Source organism: Schistocerca gregaria, chromosome 1 (assembly GCF_023897955.1).
Source record: "Schistocerca gregaria isolate iqSchGreg1 chromosome 1, iqSchGreg1.2, whole genome shotgun sequence".
Taxonomy (NCBI): Eukaryota; Metazoa; Arthropoda; class Insecta; order Orthoptera; family Acrididae; genus Schistocerca; species Schistocerca gregaria.
In genome coordinates, this window is record NC_064920.1 from 540906779 (window position 1) to 540931155 (window position 24377).

A 24377-nucleotide genomic window follows, 5' to 3' on the forward strand; every position below is an offset into this window, starting at 1 on the left:
TGTATATCCACCTTTCGCAGCAATGCAGGCTGCTACTCTCCCATGGAGACGATCGTAGAGATGCTGGATGTAGTCCTGTGGAACGGCTTGCCATGCCATTTCCACCTGGCGCCTCAGTTGGACCAGCGTTCGTGCTGGACGTGCAGACCGCGTGAGACGACGCTTCATCCAGTCCCAAACATGCTCAATGGGGGACAGATCCGGAGATCTTGCTGGCCAGGGTAGTTGACTTACACCTTCTAGAGCACGTTGGGTGGCACGGGATACATGCGGACGTGCATTGTCCTGTTGGAACAGAAAGTTCTCTTGCCGGTCTAGGAATGGTAGAACGATGGGTTCGATGACGGTTTGGATGTACCGTGCACTATTCAGTGTCCCCTCGACGATCACCAGAGGTGTACGGCCAGTGTAGGAGATCGCTCCCCACACCATGATGCCGGGTGTCGGCCCTGTGTGCCTCGGTCGTATGCAGTCCTGATTGTGGCGCTCACCTGCACGGCGCCAAACACGCATACGACCATCATTGGCACCAAAGCAGAAGCGACTCTCATTGCTGAAGACGACACATCTCCATTCGTCCCTCCATCCACGCCTGTCGCGACACCACTGGAGGCGGGCTGCACGATGTTGGGGCGTTAGCGGAAGACGGCCTAACGGTGTGTGGGACCGTAGCCCAGCTTCATGGAGACGGTTGCGAATGGTCCTCGCCGATACCCCAGGAGCAACAGTGTCCCTAATTTGCTGGGAAGTGGCGGTGCGGTCCCCTACGGCACTGCGTAGGATCCTACGGTCTTGGCGTGCATCCGTGCGTCGCTGCGGTCCGGTACCAGGTCGACGGGCACGTGCACCTTCCGCCGACCACTGGCGACAACATCTATGTACTGTGGAGACCTCACGCCCCACGTGTTGAGCAATTCGGCGATACGTCCACCCGGCCTCCCGCATGCCCACTATACGCCCTCGCTCAAAGTCCGTCAACTGCACATACGGTTCACGTCCACGCTGTCACGGCATGCTACCAGTGTTAAAGACTGCGATGGAGCTCCGTATGCCACGACAAACTGGCTGACACTGACGGCGGCGGTGCACAAATGCTGCGCAGCTAGCGCCATTCGACGGCCAACACCGCGGTCCCTGGTGTGTCCGCTGTGCCGTGCGTGTGATCATTGCTTGTACAGCCCTCTCGCAGTGTCCGGAGCAAGTATGGTGGGTCTGACACACCGGTGTCAGTGTGTTCTTTTTTCCATTTCCAGGAGTGTATGTGTACCATGTACCATTACATGGCTAAGAAATATTGGATCAGATCTGGCTACATACAGCAAACTTGCGATAGCCTTGCGACCGGTTCGCCTTATAGTCCCCACCTATTCATACAGTAGTACTTGCTGTTCCTCCGGCTCCTGAACGTTTCTTGTTCAAAGATCTCCATACCTCACCGTCGTCTGTGTCCTGGGGAAGTTCTTCCCTTACTAAGTTTAGCCCAATCTCGGAGATTTTTTATTTTTTTTTTTATTTTGTCACATCTGTACTCTGATGTGATGACATCTGTACTCTGAACTCATCAAATACAGTGGAATGTCAGGTCTTAAATGGCTACACAGGATAATTGAAATGGCCTGGGAGTCGGGACAGGTTCCATCAGACTGGACAAAAGCAGTAATCACACCAATCTTTAAACATGGAAACAGAAAATATTGTAACAACTACAGAGGTATCTCTTTAATCAGCATTGTGGGTAAAATCTTCTCAGGTATTGTTGAAAGGGAAGTGCGAGTATTAGTTGAGGACCAATTGGATGAAAATCAGTGTGGGTTTAGGCCTCTTAGAGGTTGTCAGGACCAGATCTTTAGCTTACGGCAAATAATGGAGAAGTGTTATGAGTGGAACAGGGAACTGTATCTATGCTTTATATATCTAGAAAAGGCGTATGACCAGGTTCCTAGGAGGAAGTTATTGTCTGTTCTACGAGATTATGGAATAGGAGGCAAACTTTTGCAAGCAATTAAATGTCTTTACATGTATAGTCAGGCAGCAGTTAGTTGACGGTAAATTGAGTTGATGGTTCAGAGTAGTTTCAGGGGTAAGACAAGGCTGCAACCTGTCTCCACTGTTGTTCATATTATTTATGGATCATATGTTGAAAACAATAGACTGGCTGTGTGAGATCAAGATATGTGAACACAAAATAAGCAGTCTTGCATATGCGGATGACTTATTTGTGATGGCAGATTCGATTGAAAGTTTGCAAAGTAATATTTCAGAGCTAGATCAGAAATGTAAGGACTATGGTATGAAGATTAGCATCTCCAAAACGAAAGTGATGTCAGTGGGAAAGAAAGATAAAAGAATTGAGTGCCAAAAAGGAGGAACAAAGTTAGAACAGGTGGACAGTTTCAAGTACTTAGGATGCATATTCTCACAGGATGGCAACATAGTGAAAGAACTGGAAGCGAGGTGTACCAAAGCTAATGCAGTGAGCCCTCAGCTACGATTTACTCTCTTCTGCAAGAAGGAAGTCAGTACCAAGACTAAGTTATCTGTGCACCGTTCAATCTTTCGACCAACTTTGTTGTATGGCAGCGAAAACTGGGTGGATTCAGGTTACCTTATCAACAAGGTTGAGGTTACGGATATGAAAGTAGCTGGATGATTGCAGGTATTAGTAGATGGGAACAATGGCAGGAGGGTGTCCACAATGAGGAAATCAAAGAAAAACTGGGAATGAACTGTATAGACATAGCAGTCAGGGCGAACAGGCTTAGATGGTGGGGTCATGTTACATGCATGGGAGAAGCAAGGTTACCCAAGAGACTCATGGGCTCAGCAGTAGAGGGTAGGAGTAGTCAGGACAGACCAAGGACAAGGTATCTGGATTTGGTTAAGAATGATTTTGAAGTAATAGGTTTAACATCAGAAGAGGCACCAATGTTAGCACTGAATAGGGGATCATGGAGGAATTTTAAAAGGGGGGCTATGCTCCAGACTGAACGCTGATCATCATCATCATTATTATTTAAGACTGATTATGCCTTTCAGCGTTCAGTCTGGAGCATAGCCCCCCTTATAAAATTCCTCCATGATCCCCTATTCAGTGCTAACATTGGTGGCTCTTCTGATGTTAAACCTATTACTTCAAAATCATTCTTAACCGAATCCAGATACCTTCTCCTTGGTCTGCCCTGACTACTCCTACCCTCTACTGCTGAGCCCATGAGTCTCTTGGGTAACCTTGTTTCTCCCATGCATGTAACATGACCCCACCATCTAAGCCTGTTCGCCCTGACTGCTACGTCTATAGAGTTCATTCCCAGTTTTTCTTTTTCTCATTGTGGACACCCTCCTGCCATTGTTCCCATCATCATCATCATCATGATCATGAAGTCAGTACCAATACTAAGTTATCTGTGCACCGTTCAATCTTTCGACCATCATCTTTCATCATCATCTGTACTCTGAGACTTACTGTTTTGTGCAGGAAGCTGGCGGTGGACAGGTTGGCACACAAAAATGGGATAGGCCATAGGAATACACGATTTAATTTTTGCCTTCGTGACTGCCACTCCACGTCTGATACTAGGAGGGACGTTACGGGCTAGGCTGAATTAGGCACTAGATGCCACGAGAGGCGGACCCACCAGCAGTATCAAAGGAGGTGGGGAGTATTATGTTGTGAGTGGAGAAACACTTCACAGCAGAAGGGATCGGGTAGGAGATCTCAGTGACTTCGGACGTGCAGTAGTCTTTGGCTGTCACCTGCGTAACAAATCCGTCACAGACAATTCAACACTTCTAAAGTTGACGGACGGGGAGTGTCAAGCATTGTGGAGAGTGGTTGTAAAAAACCGCAAGAAATCAACGGAAGGAATCTCTCAGGAATTCGAAAGTGGTACCAGCAGCCTAGCTAGCGTTTTTACTTGCATGTGGAGCTAGAGTGGGGTACAGTGGTTGACAGGTGTTCATAAACCACCCATTTCTGCAGTCAACGCTAAGCAGCACTTGAAGTGGAGTAAACAGCGACGTCACTGGACAGTAAACGGCTGGAAGCAGGTGATTTGGAGTGATGACTCACACTGTACCCTGATGGAAGACTTCGGATTTGGCGAATGCATGGAGCACGTTACGTGCTGCCATGTGTAGTGCTAGCAGTGAGGTACAGAGGAACTGGTTTCACAGCATAGGAGTGTTTCCCTCGGTTAGTGTGTAATCCCCTTTTTGCGCTTAAGACAACGCTAGAAGTGGAAGGACATGCACTCACATTTGTCGGCACTGTATACTGCTGACAGTCGAACATTTGACGATTGTTTGTACAGGCATTTATGACAAAGCGTCTTACAAAGGACGTTAAGAAAGGCAGGAAGATATTTTTGCTTAGCGAGAGTGATGGGATACAAATTTCAGAGTATCTGAGCAGTCAGCGTCAGCGGTGATGAGAACGAAGATGTAAAGATTAAATGGAAAAAAATCAAAGGCATGGGAAAGATCCACCATGGACTAATAGCCGTGTTAGAAAACTACAATGTAACCGCACATATGTGAAATGAGTAAGTTGATCAAAATCATCTATTCATTCACTCAGTGACCATTTCGGTATCGAAACAAGATAAGAGAGAAGGCCAGAATACTTAATTCGGTCATCCAAAATTGTTTCACCGCAGAAGATTGTTACACGGTCCCTCCTTCCAATCATCGTACAAATGTCGAAATGGTAGATAATGAGATTACCGATCACGGAATATTAAAGCAACTATAATCGCTTTGTAGTGGATAGGCATCAGGACCAAATGAGGTGCCGGTACCTACAAGATATAAGGGGCATTCAAAAAGAAAAGAGCCAGAGACATAATTACAGAAACCAGTACCTGTTGTTAGAAGTATTGATCCTGGCTGTTGAGACACTTGTCCCACTGTGACACAAGGCGGCAAATGGTTGTCTCATAAAATTCACGGGGCTGCGATGTTAACACCCCCCCCCCCTCCCTTGAACAATGGACCTTCCCGTTGGTGGGGAGGCTTGCGTGCCTCAGTGATACAGATGGCCGTACCGTAGGTACAACAACAACGGAGGGGTATCTGTTGAGAGGCCAGACAAATGTGTGGTTCCCGAAGAGGGGCAGCAGCCTTTCCAGTAGTTGCAGGGGCAACAGTCTGGATGATTGACTGATCTGGCCTTGTGACACTAACCAAAACGGCCTTGCTGAGCTCGTACTGCAAACGGCTGAAAGCAAAGGGAACTACAGGCGTAATTTTTCCCAAGGGTATGCAGCTTTACTGTATGATTAAATGATGATGGTGTCCTCTTGGGTAAAATATTCCAGAGGTAAAATAGTCTCCCATTTGGATCTCCAGGTGGGGACTACTCGAGGACGTCGCTATCAGGAGAAAGAAAACTGGCGTTCTGCGGATCGGAGAATGGAATGTTGGATCCCGTAATCAGGCATGTAGGTTAGAAAATTTAAAAAGGGTAATGGATAGGTTGAAGTTAGATATAGTGGGAATTAGTGAAGTTCGGTGGCAGGAGGAACAAGACTTTTCCTCGGGTGAATAGAGGGTTATAAATACAAAAGCAAATAGGGGTAATGCAGGTGTAGGTTTAATAATGAATAGGAAAGTAGGAATGCGGGTAAGCTACTACAAACGGCATAGTGAACGCATAATTGTGGCCAAGATAGATACGAAGCCCACACCTAGTACAGTAGTACAAGTTTATATGCCAACTAGCTCTGCCGATGATGAAGAAATTGAAGACATGTATGATGAAATAAAAGAAATTATTCAGGTAGTGAAGGGAGATGAATATTTAACAGTCATGGGAGACTGGAATTCGAGTAACGGAAAAGGGAGAGAAGGAAACGTAGTAGGTGAATATGGATTGGAGGTAAGAAATGAAAGAGGAAGCCGACAGGTAAAATTTAGCACAGAGTATAACTTAAATATAGCTAACACTTGGTTCAGGAATCATAAAAGAAAGTTGTATACATGGAAGAATCGTGGAGATACTAGAACGTATCGGATAGATTATATAATGGTAAGACAGATTTAGGAACCAGGATTTAAATTGTAAGACATTTCCAGGGGCAGATGGTAACTCTGATCACAATTTAATGGTCACAAACTGCAGATTAAAACTGAAGAAACTGCAAAAAGGTGGTAATTTAAGAGATGGGACCTTGGTAAACTGACTAAACCAGAGGATGCACAGAGTTTCAGGGAGAGCATAAGATAACAATTGACAGGAATAGGGGAAAGAAATACAGTAGAAGAAGAATGGGTGGCTCTGAGAGATGAGGATCAAGTAGGTAAAACGATGAGGGCTATTAGAAATCATTGGGTAACAGAAGAAATATTGACTTTAATTGATGAAAGGAGAAAATATAAAAATGCTCTAAATGAAGCAGGCAACAAGGAATACAAACATCTCAAAAATGGAAATGGAAGAGGATGTAGATGAAGATGAAATAAGAGATACGATAATGCGTGAAGAGTTTGACAGAGCACTGAAAGACATGAGATGAAACAAGACCTCAGGAGTAGACAACATCAGTTTGGATTCCATAGAAATGTTGGAACACTTGAGGTAATACTGACCCTACGACTTGTCTTAGAAGCTAGATTAAGGATGGGCAAACCTACATTTCTAGCATTTGTAGACTTAGAGAAAGCTTTTGACAATGTTGACAGGAATACTCTCTTTCAAATTCTAAAGGTGGCAGGGGTAAAATACAGTGAGCGATAGGGTATTTACAATTTGTACAGAAAGTAGATGGCAGTTGTAAGCGTAGAGGGACATGAAAGGGAAGCAGTGGTTGGGAAGGGAGTGAGACAGAGTTGTAGGCTCTCCCCAATGTTATTTAATCTATATTGAGCAAGGAGTAAAGAAACAAAAGAAAAATTTGTAGTAGGTATTAAAATCCATGGAGAAGAAATAAAAACTTTGAGGTTCACTGATGACATTGTAATTGTCAGAGACAGCAAAGGACTTGGACAAGACAGTGTCTTGAAAAGAGGATATAAGATGAACATCAACAAGAGCAAAATTAGGATATTGGAATGTAGTCAAATTAAGTTGGGCGATGCTGAGGGAATTAGATTAGGAAATGAGACACTTAGAGTAGTAAAGGAGTTTTGCTATTTGGGGAGCAAAATAACTGATGATAATTGAAGTAGAGAGGATATAAAATGTAGACTGGCAATGGCAAGGAAAGCGTTTCTGAATAAGAGAAATTTGTCACCATTGAGTACAGATTTAAGTATCGACTACATTCCATTATCCTCATTCTGCTTTTGTTGATGTTGATCTTATACCCTCCTTTCAAGACACTGTCCATTCCTTTCCACTGCTCTTCCAAGTTCTTTGCTGTCTCTGACAGAATTACAATGTCATCGGCAAACCTCAAAGTATTTATTTCTTCTTCATGGATTTTAATACCTACTCTGAACTTTCCTTTTGCTTCCTTTATTGCTTGCTGAATATAAAGATTGAATAACATTGGGGCTAGGATACAAATGTTTCTCTCTCTCTTCCCAACCACTGCTTTCCTTTCATGTCCCTTGACTCTTATAATTGCCATCTGCTTTCTGTACAAATTGTAAATAGCCTTTCGCTCCCTATATTTTACCCCTGCCACCTTTAGAATTTGAAAGAGAGTATTCCAGTCAACATTGTCTAAAGCTTTCTCTAAGTCTTAGAGTGCTAGAAACATAGGTTTTCCTTTCCTTAATCTTACTTCTAAGATAACTCATAGGGTTAGTATTGCCTCAAGTGTTCCAACTTTTCTACGGAATCCAAACTGATCTTCCCCGAGGTCGGCTTCTATCAGTTTTTCCATTCGTCTGTAAAGAATTCGCGTTAGTATTTTGCAGCTATGACTTGTTAAAAAAGATAGTTCAGTAATTTTCACATCTGTCAACACCTGCTTTCTTTGGGATTGGAATTATTATATTCTTCTTGAAGTCTGAGGGTATTTCATCTTGCTCACCAGATGGTAGAGTTTTGTAAGGACTGGCTCTCCCAAGGCTGTCAGTAGTTCCAATGGAATGTTGTCTACTCTGGGTGCCTTGTTTTGACTCAGGTCTTTCAATGCTCTGTCAAACTCTTCATGCAGTATCGTATCTCCCATTTCATCTTCATCTACATCCTCTTTCATTTCCATAATATTGTCCTCAAGTACATCGCCCTTGTATAGACCCTCTGTATACTCCTTCCACTTTTCTGCTTTCCCTTCTTTGCTTAGAACTGGGTTTCCATCTGAGCTCTTGATGTTCATACAAGTGGTTCTCTTTTCTCCAAAGGTCTCTTTAATTTTCCTGTAGGCAGTATCTATCATACCCCTAGTGAGATAAGCCTCTACATCCTTACATTTGTCCTCTAGCCATCCCTGCTTAGCAATTTTGCACTTTCTGTCGATCTCATTTTTGAGACGTTTGTATTCCCTTTTGCCTGCTTCATTTACTGCATTTTTATATTTTCTCCTTTCATCAATTAAATTCAATATTTCTTCTGTTGCCCAAGGGTTTCTACTAGCCCTCATCTTTTTACCTATTTAATCCTCTGCTGCCTTCACTATTTCATCCCTGAAAGCTACCCATTCTTCTTCTACTGTATTTCTTTCCCCCATTCCTGTCAATTATTCCCTTATGCTCTCCCTGAAACTCTGTACAATCTCTGATTCTTTCAGTTTATCCAGGACCCATCTCCTTAATTTCCCACATTTTTGCAGTTTCTTCAGTTTTAATGTACAGTTCATAGGGAATAGATTGTGGTCAGAGTCCACATCTGCCCCTGGAAATGTCTTACAATTTATAACCTGCTTCCTAAATCTATGTCTTACCATTATATAATCTATCTGATACTTTTTAGTATCTCCAGGGTTCTTCTATGTATACAACCTTCTTGCATGATTCTTGAATCAAGTGTTAGCTATGATTAAGTTGTGCTCTGCACAAAATTCTACCAGTCGGCTTCCTCTTTCATTTCTTAGCCCCAATCCATATTCACCTACTATGTTTCCTTATCTCCCTTCACTACCTGAATAATTTCTTTTATCTCATCATACATTTCATCAATTTCTTCGTCATCTGCAGAGCTAGTTGGCATATAAACTTGTACTACTGTAGTAGGTGTGGGCTTTGTGTCTATCTTGGCCACAATAATGCGTTCACTATGCTGTTTGTAGTAGCTTACCCATACTCCTATTTTTTTATTCATTATTAAACCTACACCTGCATTACCCCTATTTGCTTTTGTATTTATATCCCTTTATTCACCTGAGCAAGAGTCTTGTTTCTCCTGCCACCAAACTTTACTAATTCACACTATATCTAACTTCACCCTATCCATTTCCCTTTTTCAACTTTTCTAACCTACCTGCCCGATTAAGGGATCTGACATTCCATGCTGCGATCCGTAGAATGCCAGTTTTATTTCTCCTGATAGTGACGTCCTCTTGAGTAGTCCCCACCTGGAGATCCGAATGGGGGACTATTTTACCTCTGGAATATTTTACCCAAGAGGACGCCATCATCATGCCCTTGGGAAATATTACGGCTGTAGCTTCCCCTTGCTTTCAGCTGTTCACAGCATCAGAACAGAAAGGCCATTTTGTTTAGTGTTACAAGGCCAGATCAGTTAATCATCCAGACTTCTGCCCCTGTAAGTACTGAAAAGGCTGCTGTCCCTCTTCAGGAACCACACATTTGTCTGGCCTCTCAATAGATACCCCTCCATTGTGGTTGCATCTACGGTACAGCTATCTGTATCGTTGAGTCACGCAAGCCTCCCCACCGACGGCAAGGTCCATGGTTCATGGGGGGAATGAGGAGGTACTAATAGAATTGGGGGGAAGAGGAGTTAGTGGCACATCTTGACAAGAAGAATGGACTGGTTGGTAGGACACGTTCTGAGGCATCAAGGGATCATAAATTTACCATTGGAGGGCAGTGTGGAGGGTAAAAATCATAGAGGGAGACAAAGAGATGAATACACTAAGCAGATTCAGAAGGATGTAGATTGCACTAAGTACTGGGAGATGAAGAAACTTGCACAGGATAGAGTAGCATTGAGCACTGCAGCAAACCAGTCTGAGGACTGAAGACCAGAACAACCACCACCCAGCGTCCACCTCAAAAAAATACATCACACAGACTGTTGAAATACGATACCACACACAACTAAGTTAACCCATTCCACAGACAGATGGTGCATGCGACTTCCCACCGTCATTGTTGCTGCTGCGGTCTTCAGTCTGAAGACTGCCTTGATGCAGCTCACCACTGTACCCAATAGTGTGGACTTCATCTCTGATTAACTACAGCAATGTGTATCCGTGCAAAAGCGGCCATATGATAGTTTGTAGGGGAGGGCCTAGACCTGAGGGTATAGGGCATTTTTAATATTTTGGGAGACGAATTCTTACTTCCAAGTAGCCATAAAAAGTTTTATTTAATTTCCAACCATGTCGAAAACTACATAATACCGGCTTTTACATAATTTTCTTGACGGAAAAATACCAAATTATACATACCGTTTTTTCTCCCTGAGAGTTGGTGGGGGATTATGGGTGACCTTCCATCCATATGAACCTGCTGGATGTAGTGAAGACGGTATCTTTAAAACTTTTACAGCCTACACATCCCTCCAGTACCAAATTAAGCCCTTAGAAAACTTATAGTGCCATAGGCTCTCTAGCCTCCCTTGCAGTTATTGTATTTGTATTTTTTTATTCCTCTTCATCATTTCTGTGCATAGGTACAATTTGATTTGGGACAAGACAGTATTATGAGAAGATGAGATGAGAGAACATAAATTAATGTGATGACTATAAACTGTGTAATCTGTCACAAATACACAGGAACCAACATGAAAAAAAGGCTGCAAGCAAATTATTACATACAGTTACACATAGATTTTTAGGCAAATTATCACATACACAGTTATACATAGTTTTTTTCAGCTAAAACTGTGATTAAATCTAAAGAAAGTACATGTGTAGGTATTCTTCTTAAGAACACAATAAAAGCAACAGGGTGTTTACCATTCTTCCCATGTCACGTGAGTATAGTTTACAGCACTTTTTTACAAAAGATACGAATGTACACTACACCATCATTATCTGCTTCTAGATTTAAAACAGTTAATCTAATTAAAAATGTTTATAGTGCTTCTTTTTCTTGAATAATGAAAGTTTGAGATATGACGATTTCTATTTTGTAACAAGATATCTAATACTGTGAAGTAAAACTTCTTTAAGTTTCCAAACTTCCAACTGTGAGATATTATTTCATTAATATATTACACAGCGATTCAAGTACCTTTACTGTCAGCTTGGACACAAACAGAAATATTATATTCCTTGTATCCTACAAAGAAACCCCTTAGGTGTGAAAGTAAAAGATTGTTTTTACTTCATATAATGCCTTTTATTATGGTAGATACTTCTGTACCCTTATACAAAAGTGCAAATTTTTGTTTGTTTAAGAATATACTGACAAAACCATTTTATTTTTAGATTCAGATTGGAAAGCAAGAAGTCGGTGAAAAATGGCTTTTGATGACATCTTCCCATACTTGGGAGAATTTGGCCGCTACCAGCGGCGTATTTACTTTTTGCTGTGCCTGACAGCAATTGTGAGTGCCCTCCATAAGTTGGGAGGTGTCTTCCTTCAGGCGAAAGTGGACCACAGGTAGGATTATTATAACCTAATAGAGATGTCTGTATAGTAATTCAGATAAACTATAGTAAAGATAACAGCAGCTAAGTAATTGAGACAATTCAACAGTTTTTCACAACTCTTTGAATTTTAAATCCAAAGAATATTAATGTTCAAACTGATTCACTCTATTGATAGTATTGTTTGAGTAAACATGACGAGAGAACTTCCACAAGTTTGTGATCAGTTCATGAACAGAAGCACATTTTCTTATCTTGCTGTGTGATTTCTTTTGGAATAATTATTGAGACACTTTAGACTCATTTTTAATTGAAATAAAAGGAAAGAAAAAATATACTATTTTGTTTGGCCTCCCTAGGTCTAACCCAAGCAGTGAATACTAGTTTGTCACCAATTTGCACATTTTTACAGATACAGTGTGTAAACTGTCATGTATGCAAAGTATACTGACTTCCATAATCATTCCTACAGCTGACCAGCAAATGCATAAAAACAATAATTATGATACACACATTCTTTAAAAATCACACTCTGTTACTTAAGTGTGTTATATATTCTATATAATATGTATGAACATTTTATGGGCATGTTCTAAGGGAACAATAGGTAACTGGACAGTTGATGCATTTCCTCTATTCTGGGAACTAAAGAACTTTTTATCAGTTACACTGACAACAGAAGCTGTTAAAAAATCACTCATGTTTCTGCTGAGCCAAGCAGATTCTAGTAAAAATACACATTTAAACTAACAAATAAGTTCCTATTGGTCATTGTAGGCATTATTTTTCTGTCTTCCTTCACCAAGGCTTTTTACATTGCTCAAATTACTTTTTGAAATCATTTTTCCTCAAACATTATTCTCAGGCAGTAGACCATCAGTGTCTTCTGATGTGTAAAGATCTCTTTTCTTTTTAGCAGCAGTGGATAAGTTGATCAACCAGAAACAAACTTGAATATTGTTAGATAAATCCCTCATTTGCCATGCTGTACCAATTTTATCAGCAATGTTGGAAAAATACATTCTCAACTTCTAGAGTATATATCCCAAAGATATTTTCCTCAGAATTCACATTTGATAGTTTTGACAATGCCTTGAATAACTGGATGCACTCTATATTTTCATTTTACACAGAAACCATAAAATAATCATATAATGCTCCAGCTTATTCTTCCAGTGTGTCTACTGTCATTACCTTTTAGACATTTATGCGTGCTATCTGTTTCCTGGCAGTGGACATGTTGAGTAAGTGATCCCCCTCTCACCTGCTTTATTCTCTGGTTACATTAACTTCTTGACTTTGTAAATTATTTATGACTTTGTAAATTATTTATTCACTCATAAAATTACATCTATTCTTCCACCACTCAGTTCTGACCTGTCAAGTATCAGTTATTGCATTCATCATGTGAAATATTTCTTTGGCATGGAAAAATGGCATTTTAGTGTTTTCTTTGTGTTTTCTGCCCCTCTTTGTTCTATAACAATAATTATTGTCTTCTTTCTAGTTGACATTATGTAATCTCTTGAAATGTTCATATGAAAAGTGTCTGTGATATTTATTACAAGTTTTAACTGCCAACTTCACATTCTTGCATTTTATAATGCTGTTTCCCAAAGTCCTTGGTTAATTAATTCATCTGCTTGCTCTGTCTGATTTCTACATGTTTTTAATTTTTTAGCATCTGATGATGAAGTAACCAATTACAGAATGTTTTTGTGAAGTCCATCTCCATTCTACTCTTCTTACATGTCTTCCTGCTACATTCGACCTTGACATATAACGTTTTGTCATATATTCAGCTCAAATTGGAATAGCTCGACTTATGGGTAGAAAGTTACTTGCTTTGTGTTGTCTGTCCACCTATGGCACACACAACTTCACTACATGTTGTGATGATCTCTCACTGCAGTGCAGTATATCAGCGGCTGTGTATGAAGCTGTGAAGAGTGTCATTGTACAACACCATCACTTGATTGGCACATACTCTCTGGAGATAAACGATGGTCTTCAGTGACAGTATTGGAGCCATCATCCTTCACCCTCCAAATGATCTGGGATATCTAGTGTCTTTCATATGCTTTTGCTGTGCTGTCCTATACAATTTGCATACTGTGTGCTGTATGTATGTAACAGAGTTGCAATCGCTGTACTCAAGGATAGATACCCATACTGACTGTTATTGTCATAGGAAGTAGTTTTCATACTGAAATACCAGGAATATCACATGTTTCTGGATTGACACACATAGCTCAGTTCATTTATTGTTGTCAAGGGGCAATTATTTAAGACATCTTTGAGAACCCTTAAATTAAAAATGAGTGCGATCAGCATCCATCCAAACCTTATAGGTGACAAATGTTCATTCACAATATTATTCATCACAGTTGCTTTGGCAGTAATGTGCATTTTTATTGTAATGGATGGTTATCCCAGTAGTATTGAATAAAATTGAGTACCTAAGATATTTTTGTATGTAGATAAGGCCCTATAAAAGTTCCAGAGCCAAAGCATGTTGAGTTTTTATGGAATAACACAGAAAAACTGTGCAGTGTAGTAATATATCCAAAAACTGCTCACAGGAGTAGTTGAAATGGCATTTATTGAGAAAAATATCAGTGTATACAATCATTGAGGTGCTGTAATCAATATTTCATTAATTTTAAATGTAGTATGAGCTGACGTGATTAATAATTTTTTTTCTATGAATTAAGCTGACTGTAGCAAACACCCACTGCAAAATTTTGTTGGAGCCTGTTTTTAATATTTTTTTAACTTTCAAAATTTTTTAAAAAATTCAGTTCTTCATTTCTTTACCTTTTTCTGCTTTTATGTTTCAGGTTTTTGGTTCTGATGAGCTTTATAATTTTATTTCTTAACACTCAGGTTATATAATGGTGTTCCTGCTAAAATGTATTCCAAATTTTCACAGAGAACATCTTTGGTGTAGGAGATTCAGTGATGTTTCTGATTTTTGCAAGTATATTTACAGCAGTTTATTAACGATATTTCTGGTCACTGACATAGTAATAAGCTTTGGGGAAACTTGTCTGTGTCACTGTTGATTTTACAATGATAACATTGTGCACTGTTGTAAACAGTGAAAGTCCTGTGTTTTCACAACAGAAAGTAGTATTTTTATTCTTGTTAAAAATGCTGATCTCCAACTTATAATCTCATGACTGTCAGTCATATTTCATTTCCCCAAAGGACAGAGTGTAATTCTCAAATGTACACAGAAAAATAATACGTATAATTTATTCATAAAATATGGAGTACCAATCTCAAAAGAAGTCCAGTTTTAACCCCAAAAAAAACTGTCAGAAAGTCATAATGATAGTTTAAATACAGTTTGCAGTGTGTGGTGAATTAGGCAATGTAGCTTATGATGAGCAGTAGCAACATCAATACAAGTAACCACTCTGGTTGTAACTAAAATCAGACAAAAAAGAAATAGTGATGTTGAGCCTCGTATGTAATAAATATGAAAACATTATATATTGTTATATATTGTAATTGTAGTTCCATAATGCAAATGTAAAGCAAATGTGGACAATGTACGGGTAATATTAGATTAAAAATCCAATAACAATTACAAATCTAAAGCACGTGTGGAAATATATGGTTATGGTTATTGTGTGTGTGTGTGTGTGTGTCATGGTACACATTTTGTGTCACTTCTCATTGTGATCCTGAGTCTGCTTATTTTAGTCTGTCACAAAAGTCAGATTCACCTCATGAAGTGTGTCTCTGTTACCATCCCAGCTTTTTTTCAAACCTTAACATACTAAATTCTGCTTGGGCCACAAAAAATTCTTTCCTCTTGCTGACAGATCCATCAAGGCTTAAATGTTTTGCATACTTTATTTTCTTATTCTTCAGTCATCTGGATTATTCAGTATAGTAAGAGAGCATCATTGTAACATAAAAGAGAACTGTAAAAGAAATATTTAGTGTTAAATTCAAACTTGATTATGGGATTATGGGATTTTTCATTCAATTAAAAGTATGTGAATAAGAATTCATCATTTAGGTAACTAAGTCTGGGTAAAATAATTGACAGTGGTAATCTGTCCATTTAGTTACTGTGAAGAAAAACGTGTAATACGCTGAAATTTACATTTTAATGCATTTTTGTAGAAAACTGTTGCCTCCAGTTACTACTCTTCAATTTTCAAGTTTAAACTGAAAAATTTCAGAGACATACTCTCCATATTTTTATAAATATTATAGCAGAAGCAATAAGTAACATTAATTGCAAGTTAGCAGTGTTACTGGTGCAAGTAAACATGCCATCAATACGACGTCAGAACTAATCATAATATCTGGAGATATAGCTATTCCTCCCATGTTGATTCAGCTCTTCAGTTGTTGCTTTTCTAGATTCTCAGAAAATCAGGATGCACTGCTCCTCTCTCTTGCTTCCAAATTTTATTTCATTTAATCATTGATATATCTCGCTTGTCTTAACTAACCATGACTTCTTTTTAATTGTTTTTACTCAACACTTGTTTTACTCTTGCGAAAGCTACATTTCATTGGTTGGTCCATTTTGCTTTTAAGCTTTACATTGAGAAATTTCATTTCTCATATCCACTTTTGTTGGAAGCTGCACTGACAGAAACTGAATGAATAAATATATTTACTCTTTTGTTCATGTAAATAAAATAGAAAGAAACTTCCACATGGGAAAAATATATTAAAAACAAAGATTCCAAGACTTACCAAGCGGGAAAGCGCCGGCAGACAGGCACAATGGTGTTTGTGTGTTTTGTTCATTGTGCCTGTCTGCCGGCGCTTTCCCGCTTGGTAAGTCTTGTAATCTTTGTTTTTAATATATTCTTTTGTTCACTATGACTGATGTACAAACTGCCTCTAAGTCCTCCATCTTAGTCATTGTTAATAGGGATGATGTTGAATATCACAGTAATTTTTCATTATAAGTTTAATTCACACGTTTTATTTTCCGTATTATAGTACTGCTATGAACACTGTGTGATTTTGTTAATACTACTAGTGATTTCAAATTTACAAATCAAAGAACCAGAAAATCTGATACACACATGTAGAAAAATAAAAGTATATTGACTGTATTGGAACATTAAAAATAAAATAAATAAAAAAAACACAGAAAAGGGAACTGTTAGATATTGTCACATCATTTTGAGCTCGAGCTTTAAAAGATTTCTGTTTGCTGGGACTGTGTGTACATGTGTGCAATACAACAGTTTCAAATAGAAATTTGTACTATCAAGAGTTTAAGTAGATGTACTCAGCAAAATTACTAATCACATCAACAAACTATTGGCCATGATATGGCTCACATTATTGAACAAAATATTCCATACTCTTGGGCTGGTAATGTACAACTTCATATTTCTGTTTTAAATAACCTGGGCAGCTAACTAAATGCGACTTAGTCAAATTAAGGTTTCTGTATGAAAGACATGTCATCATACACTACAATGGTCTGTCAATTTGTGAAAAAAGCTTCACTATCAATTTTTGACACAAACATGTATGAATATGTGTGTGAACTGTTTTAGGATGTTTGCTGCTCCTTGAACTGAATAAATATAAAAATTCTAAAATTGAATTGAATACTCCCTGTTGTAAGGAAAAGTTGTATTTCAGCTGCTTATTCAATCATTATTAAAATTAGAAACAATGCATGACTTTGCTGCAGCTCATCAGATAGTATTACATTTATTTGTTCTTTTGTTAATAGTTTCTTAATTTTTGAAAGAGAGCAAGGAATAAAAACTATCAGAATAATATTAAAGGTGATTTATTTAACACAAAGCAGTTCAATGTTCTGCATTACTTTTTTGTTTTATTTCCAGAAAAATCATTTGTAGAACAGAATTTTTCTCTGTGAGAATTTCTGATTATTAATATGGAGCAAAGCACTGTATATGCATGTATATACTTCCACATTTTCAGAACTACTATCTGGGAAAACATATCACAAGAAGTTACCTGCATTACCTTTCCAGTGCCTGAAACAGTTGATATTTACTGTATGGCAGTAATTATTTAACTGGAAGTGCATGCTTCATGTTGAACATATGTGGTATTTGATTTTTATTCAGCCTTGCAGCATTCCACTGGATTTCTACCCTACTATGAATAATTTAGGGTTTTGTGTTTGCAGGCTGTTATATGTGATTTTTCTTTAAAGGTTTTTATTTAATATGTTTGTTCTGTTATTTTTAATAGTGTGTGATTTCTTAATTGTACAACAGCACCCACTAATATTTACAAAGGAATGAATTATCTTATGCCCTTAATCCAGGAAAACATCAGGCTTGTTTCTGTTTATAGAAGACAGGAATTTTGATATTTTTATGTACTACTGGTTACACTCAGCTAACTCACAGTGAAAATTGGTAAAGAAAGATGCATTTTGTTTAATTATGTTGCTCATTGTGATGTGTGTTGTGTTGCATTGGCACTGTTGATTACTGCGGTCTTCTGAGTTATTCTGCTTCACAAATGTCCAAACCAATTGTTGCCAAGCTGCTTTGTGTGGGGGTAACATATTCGTCTTTTAATTGTGCATGCAATGGCATTTGATAGCAGGTGTCTTCATAACATTTCTAAACATACCATAATAAATGCTTTGTGTGTGCTTTCAGAGAAATTACTTCAAAACTGTTACAAGAATACACCATTGTAATAGAAATTTATATGAGTGACTTAATTTGATTCTCTTCTCTGCATGTGACTTTTTCTCTGCAGCAGTGTTGCTTATATACATAAAGTGTCCCTTATTAATCTAAATTGAAGTTAAGTCATTAATTCTGAGATTCAGTATGTTTTCTATAAATTGCTGTGGTTTCAGTGTTGTTCACATTTATTCACTTTATAATTTAATATGTAGTACATGGAAACTATTTCAGATCTGAGGCAAAAGTTTCTGGTGTCCAGCTTCCTGTTCTTTTAAGCAAAATACTTCACCTTATTCCCACTGCTTTCTTAGAACTCTGTACAATGCTTTCAGAATGTCAGGCAAAGGACAACATTCAAAGTCTGTTTCTAAGTTATATTTCATTTTTCAGTCAAATTTAACTTGTATTGCATACAGGTGGACATGTATAATAAAAATTTGTGTTGTAAGTGCTGAGGACAACACTATGCCTGAATGTTATGTTTTGTTTTTCTTCATCCCATGCTTGTCTAAATACATTATTTTAACATCTCTTTGTTTTAAGTATGTGTAATTTTTTTTTCAAGGCTAATTCATACCAATATAACATATAGCTTCTCAGTATCGCAGGAATGATCTAACCATAGTTAAATAAGGATTGATTTTGGTCTTCAGATGTGATGCTTTACACATAAAAATAAGACATACAAAATAAGTACACAATACAGATGTTTTCAGAGGCCTCCACACTTCTTGTGTTTTGTTACTGGAATATATATGTCTTCAGTTAACAGGAATATTTTCTAGCATACTGTGAGAGGCAACTGATAATGCAACAATTAAGTATGTTAGCAATTTAAATTTTAAACCTGTTTGTCATCAACAGATTGGCTTCTTCAGACCTACAGATTACATCTTATAACTCCATCACCAATTAGCCATATGTGCTAATTATAAACATCAAATATTTTCCATAGCTTTGATAAGCATTTGTACATAAAGGGTTGTTGTTTCTATTCAGATGTCAGTTGCCTTTTGAAAATGAAACAGCTACATATCAGTTACCTCAAGGCGTAATAAACATGAGCTACCCTTGGGACAGTGAGCAACAAGCGTGGTCCTCATGCAGGAGGCTTGATGCCAACTTCAGTGCGGAATATTTCAGCTCAAATATTCCTGCCAACCGCAGTGTGAGATGCGATTCCTGGGTCTACGACCACAGCATTTACAAGAGCAGCACGATTGTGGAGGTGATCGAGGAGCAAAGTCTCTCACTTTTAGACATGTATGCACAATGTCCTTTTCTTGTTCTTCATCACATGCAGTCACTATATTTGCCTAAATATTTTATGGGGTTTAATGCTGTTTGCAATCACAGGATAATTTGTGCATACAATGTCTAAAAGAATATAACATTCAAAAAAAATTATATCAACTGAAAAATTTTACTTTCAAAATCATTATATAACATTCAAAAAACAATTATATGAGCTGAAAACTTTCACTTTCAAGACTCACTATTCAGTTCAAATATTCAATTCTTTTATTTTTTTTAAAAAAAGACAATTGAGTATTTAATATTCCACAAATGAAGAAATTTTATAATTTCATAACTTGTCTAATGGTAATAATTTGTTTTGAAGTGCTGTGAAAACAAATATTGAGCACTGAGCAGTAAAGCTTTATGTATAATTTCAGTATAGAATTGAAAGCTTCATTTTCTTGGAAGACTAGTGTTCATATAAGCTAAACTTTATATTGGACAGGTATAAACAAAACACTTAAAAACTGTTTTTCATTCAGTGTAAAACTGTATCACATGTCAGCTACACTGGCACATTTGTTCTTGGTCTCATTTTCATTTTCGTTGTGTCATCAAACAGTTGCAAAAAACTCCTGTTTGTCACTGTTGTATTGACATGTTTTCATTGATTTTCCAACTTCTCATTATCTCTCTCTCTCTCTTCTTCTTCTTCTTCTTCTTCTTCTTTTTTTTTTTTTTTTTTGAAGCACGTTCGTTTCTGCTCAGACTTCACACTTCATAAGTACATTTCTGAATTCATAATCCGCTATCAGTGTCAGTCAACAGTTTCCTCTGTTCACAAAGCCATTGTAGGTTGTTGCCAATTTTCGGCAATAGGTAATGGTTTAGATAAGTCACAAATTGTTGGCAAGCCTTTGATAACTTTGGCATTGAAATTCAGGAGTGTATTTTGATAAATTTATCTTGTTTTAATCTCAGCCATAGTGGAATAATTGTGGAACATTATTCAGCAGACCCAAAAAGTCCTCCAACCATTGAACTGTGAAGGAATTGTCAACAGTAAGGATTCTATCAAATGTTTGTAGTCATTATTTGCTGATAACTGATAAAAATACGAAAATTTGAAGAAAATGATAGATAAATTGATATTAGATACACCCTATGGAATTAATTTTTTTTAAAATAGAAAGCCAGAATGATAAATAGTCCCACTGAATTCTGAACACAGTTATGTACAGTTGACTTAGTAGAATAAAGTAGTAGTGTATCAGATGGTTCAATTGGAATGTTTCATACATGGGAGTAAATTCCACATTAGCAGACTTGACATGATTCTGTGTAACCAACCAGGTGCACATGTGCTTTTCAAAGCAAAATAGCTTATTGCTGGACTTGCTGGTTGTTATAAATTTAAGATTGCTGTTGCAATACCCATTACTGTATTGCTAATGAAAATACAAAGTGCATTATGCTTCAGAAGGTTAATAAGGAATTAAATCAATTAGACATGTTTAAAATAATCACCTGATACGGTTCCAAGATGTTGGACTCGGACTAGATTGTCACACCAGTTACACATACAGGGTGTCTCATGAAAGATGCCTGGGAGGGGTCTGCAAGTCACATGGCACAGCCACTGGCTGCTGCTACCGCACTTGCTGACCGCCTGACTCTCGGACCGAAATCTGCCGGTAGACAGCTGCACATGCACTTCTACTGAGTTAAGTGTAAACAACGTTTCCACCTGATTAACTTAAGCTTATGTTTGTTTACAGCAGGTGCTCAGAATGATGTCCCTCTGTAGCAAGAGCAGTCTGACGTCTCCTGAACACATTAGCAAACACTCAACGAATTTCGGTTGCCAAAATCTGGGAAATGACTAGCCAAACCCTGCCTTCCAACTCTTCAAGTGGATGGGGATTGTTTCATCCACCTTGTCTTTTAACATTCCCAAAAGATAAAAACCACACGGATTTAGAGAGTGAGGATTTAGATCTGTAGAATGTGAGGCAGCCAGTCAACTACCTTATCATCAAAAACAATTCCTATTCCTGTCACAGAAGCATTGGTAATGTGTGGTCTTGCCTTGTCCTTCATGAAATAACCGCACATCTTTTTGTTTGATGTTAGTTCTCAAAAAAAAAAAAAAGATGCAGTATATTGTTCACATACCTGTCAGAATATGTGTTCAATAATTTGTCTTGCATTAATTGCACACCACACTCCTGTTTTCACATCATTCAGAAGTTTTTGATGTAATTTGTGAGGATTTTTGGAGTTCCAACATTTATTGTTCTGAGAATTTACATACCATGACAAATGCAGCCATTCTTAATCAGAAAAAAAGCATCTCATGATCAACTTCCCCATCGTGCACAGACTGTAACGGCCAGTTGCAATAACAATGTTGAGCAGCAGTATCTGAGTTCTTTGGTTGATGCACTACCATTATTTTGTATGGTTTCAATTTCAGTTTGTGCACAGCTCTGTGAGCAGATGCTCTTGACACACCAGTCTGAAGTGTCAAACAGTGCAGAGATTTTCTTGGCCTTCTTTCTAAGGCCCCCCCCCCCCCACACACACACAATGTTGTCTAATTTATTTTCAGATAAAACACTAGGGTCTCTAGGCCTTCATTTATGTAATACAGATCCAGTCTCTTGAAATTTCTTCACTAATATGCATATCATCGAATCATTGGGAACATGCACACTAGGAAATTTTTGTATGAATTCAAGCTGACATTCCACATATAATTCTGTTTTTGCATAGTTCAACACAAAAAACACTCATTGATCCTTTGTGTATACCATACCAAATGGAAACTTGACAGGAAACTGAAAACAAACCACCAAAACACTCAGTTGCACAATATAGAAAATGTGTGTGGGTTGTTGATGTCTGACTGGGCCAAGTGACGTATGTGCAGGGAAGCCCCAGACCCAGTGCAGTTGCAATAATGACATCTAGTAACAATATTTTAAGCAGTTAACCTTGACAAAAAAACTTAAACGAGAACTATGCATAGTGACAAACTGTGTACACAGTGGCTTCAACTGCCAAATGCCCACGTGACCCGCTGTACCCTCTTGGGTGTCTTGCGTGAGGCACCCTATACATTACCACAGTATGTAGTGATGAACAGAGAAAGGCATACACATACAGTAACAAATGTAGGGACTTGAAAACCATTATGTAATGTTCAAAGGGAGGACCTCAACACTGTTTGACCCAAGCACTGCCATTCAATGAACATTAATACCCTCCATGCACTATGCTGCAAGTTTTAGTACTGTAAGCAGATTTATCATGACTAGCTCCATGCTTTATGGCCACAAAGCCATGCAGAGTGGTAGAGCATCATGGTTAATGAGGAGCACCCCTTTGACTTTTGGATGGTGATCAGCAGGTCCATGTATGGAGGTAGCAAGTAGATAAACAGTTTTTTGTCTCACATCATACATAACTTGACAGCCTGGTGCTATAGTATGGAGTACTATTTTGTATCAATCTCAAGTACTATCATTTTTCATCACAGACACATTAAAAGTAATTGATACTTCAAAGCAGTCCTGCAGCCAGTAGTTTGACTCTCTGTTAATGTCTGTACATTTTCTTGGTCTTGCAGATATTCTGCATTTGTCAGTCTCTGATTGAGAAAGTACAAGGTGCTATAAATTGGAAATGATCCTGCACGAAAATTGAAGCTTCATGTTATTTTAGTTTGTGTTGTGCAAATTAAAAACACCACTGTTCTTAAAGAAGTTTAACTATCTGTCAAACATTATTGCTGTCCATCTTGACTAGACTGGTGTAATTATTTTCATGACACAATATAATTTAAACATTCATTCATTGGTTATTTCACTAGTAAGATAATGTGGAACAGAGACAGACAATAAATGAAGCAGCTGAAAAAAATATGAGGGTTTTTTAAGGCAAGATTTAAGTCATTTAATGCTGGAATGTTGTAGTATGAAATGGAAATGAAAGTTAGAGAGGTATAGAATGTACCATTATGAAATGAGAGGGTAGTGATTAATATTTTAAAATAATAAATATGCAATCCGTCTTACTGCAGGAAACAGTCAGAATTAGCTAATGCATGTGGTCACAAAAAGACAGATAAAATGGAAATGAGCACATGGAATAAATGGCTAGGAGGCCCCAATTTGGGGAAGTTTAGCTGCCAAGTTCAGGTCTTATTTCATTTGATGCCACATTGGATGACTTGCACACTGGTGATGAGGATAAAATGATGATGATGATGATGACAACACGCAGTCCCCAAGCGGAGAAAATCTCCAACCCGGCTGGGAATCAAATCCGGGCCCACTTGCATGAGAACGAGCATGTTACCACCCAGCTAAGCAGGCAGACAAAAGACAGGTGAAACTATGATTCAGTAAAGTATCACAAACCATATTGTGAGCTCCCAACAATGAAAATTCTATTATGATGGTGGTGGTGGTCGTCGATCTGGTAAGAATATTATTTGGTTCATTCTTCAAAATAACAAGTGATATACTGTAAAAAGTTGTTGAATATCAGCACTTTGAAGCAAAGCACAACTTTTAATCCTCCAAGTCTACCATTCCAAGTTTAAATGAAAGTATAACTACAATAACACACAGTTCACTGAAGAAGGGAAGGTAAACTGTGAAGAAAGGGAAAGGACAACTCTCAAGCAGAAATAACCAAATTATTGCAACAGAATATTGGCCATTGCTGGAAAAAAGATGGCTTACACATCAAATCAACTGAAACTGTTGATTACCAGAATAGAAGAATGATGATC

At 38.2% G+C, this 24377-nt stretch overlaps 1 protein-coding gene across 3 annotated transcripts in view; it reads left to right on the top strand.

Moving 5' to 3' along the window:
- The window catches only part of LOC126355684 (organic cation transporter protein-like), a 580417-nt gene that overhangs the window by 529932 nt on the left and 26108 nt on the right, over positions 1 to 24377 (top strand). For all 3 annotated transcript variants that reach the window (XM_050006069.1, XM_050006061.1, XM_050006053.1), the window contains 2 exons: positions 11505 to 11679; positions 19337 to 19565. In XM_050006069.1, the coding sequence (XP_049862026.1) occupies positions 11537 to 11679; positions 19337 to 19565 (372 nt within the window). In that variant the 5' untranslated portion in view covers positions 11505 to 11536. The remainder of the gene's footprint in view (positions 1 to 11504; positions 11680 to 19336; positions 19566 to 24377) is intronic.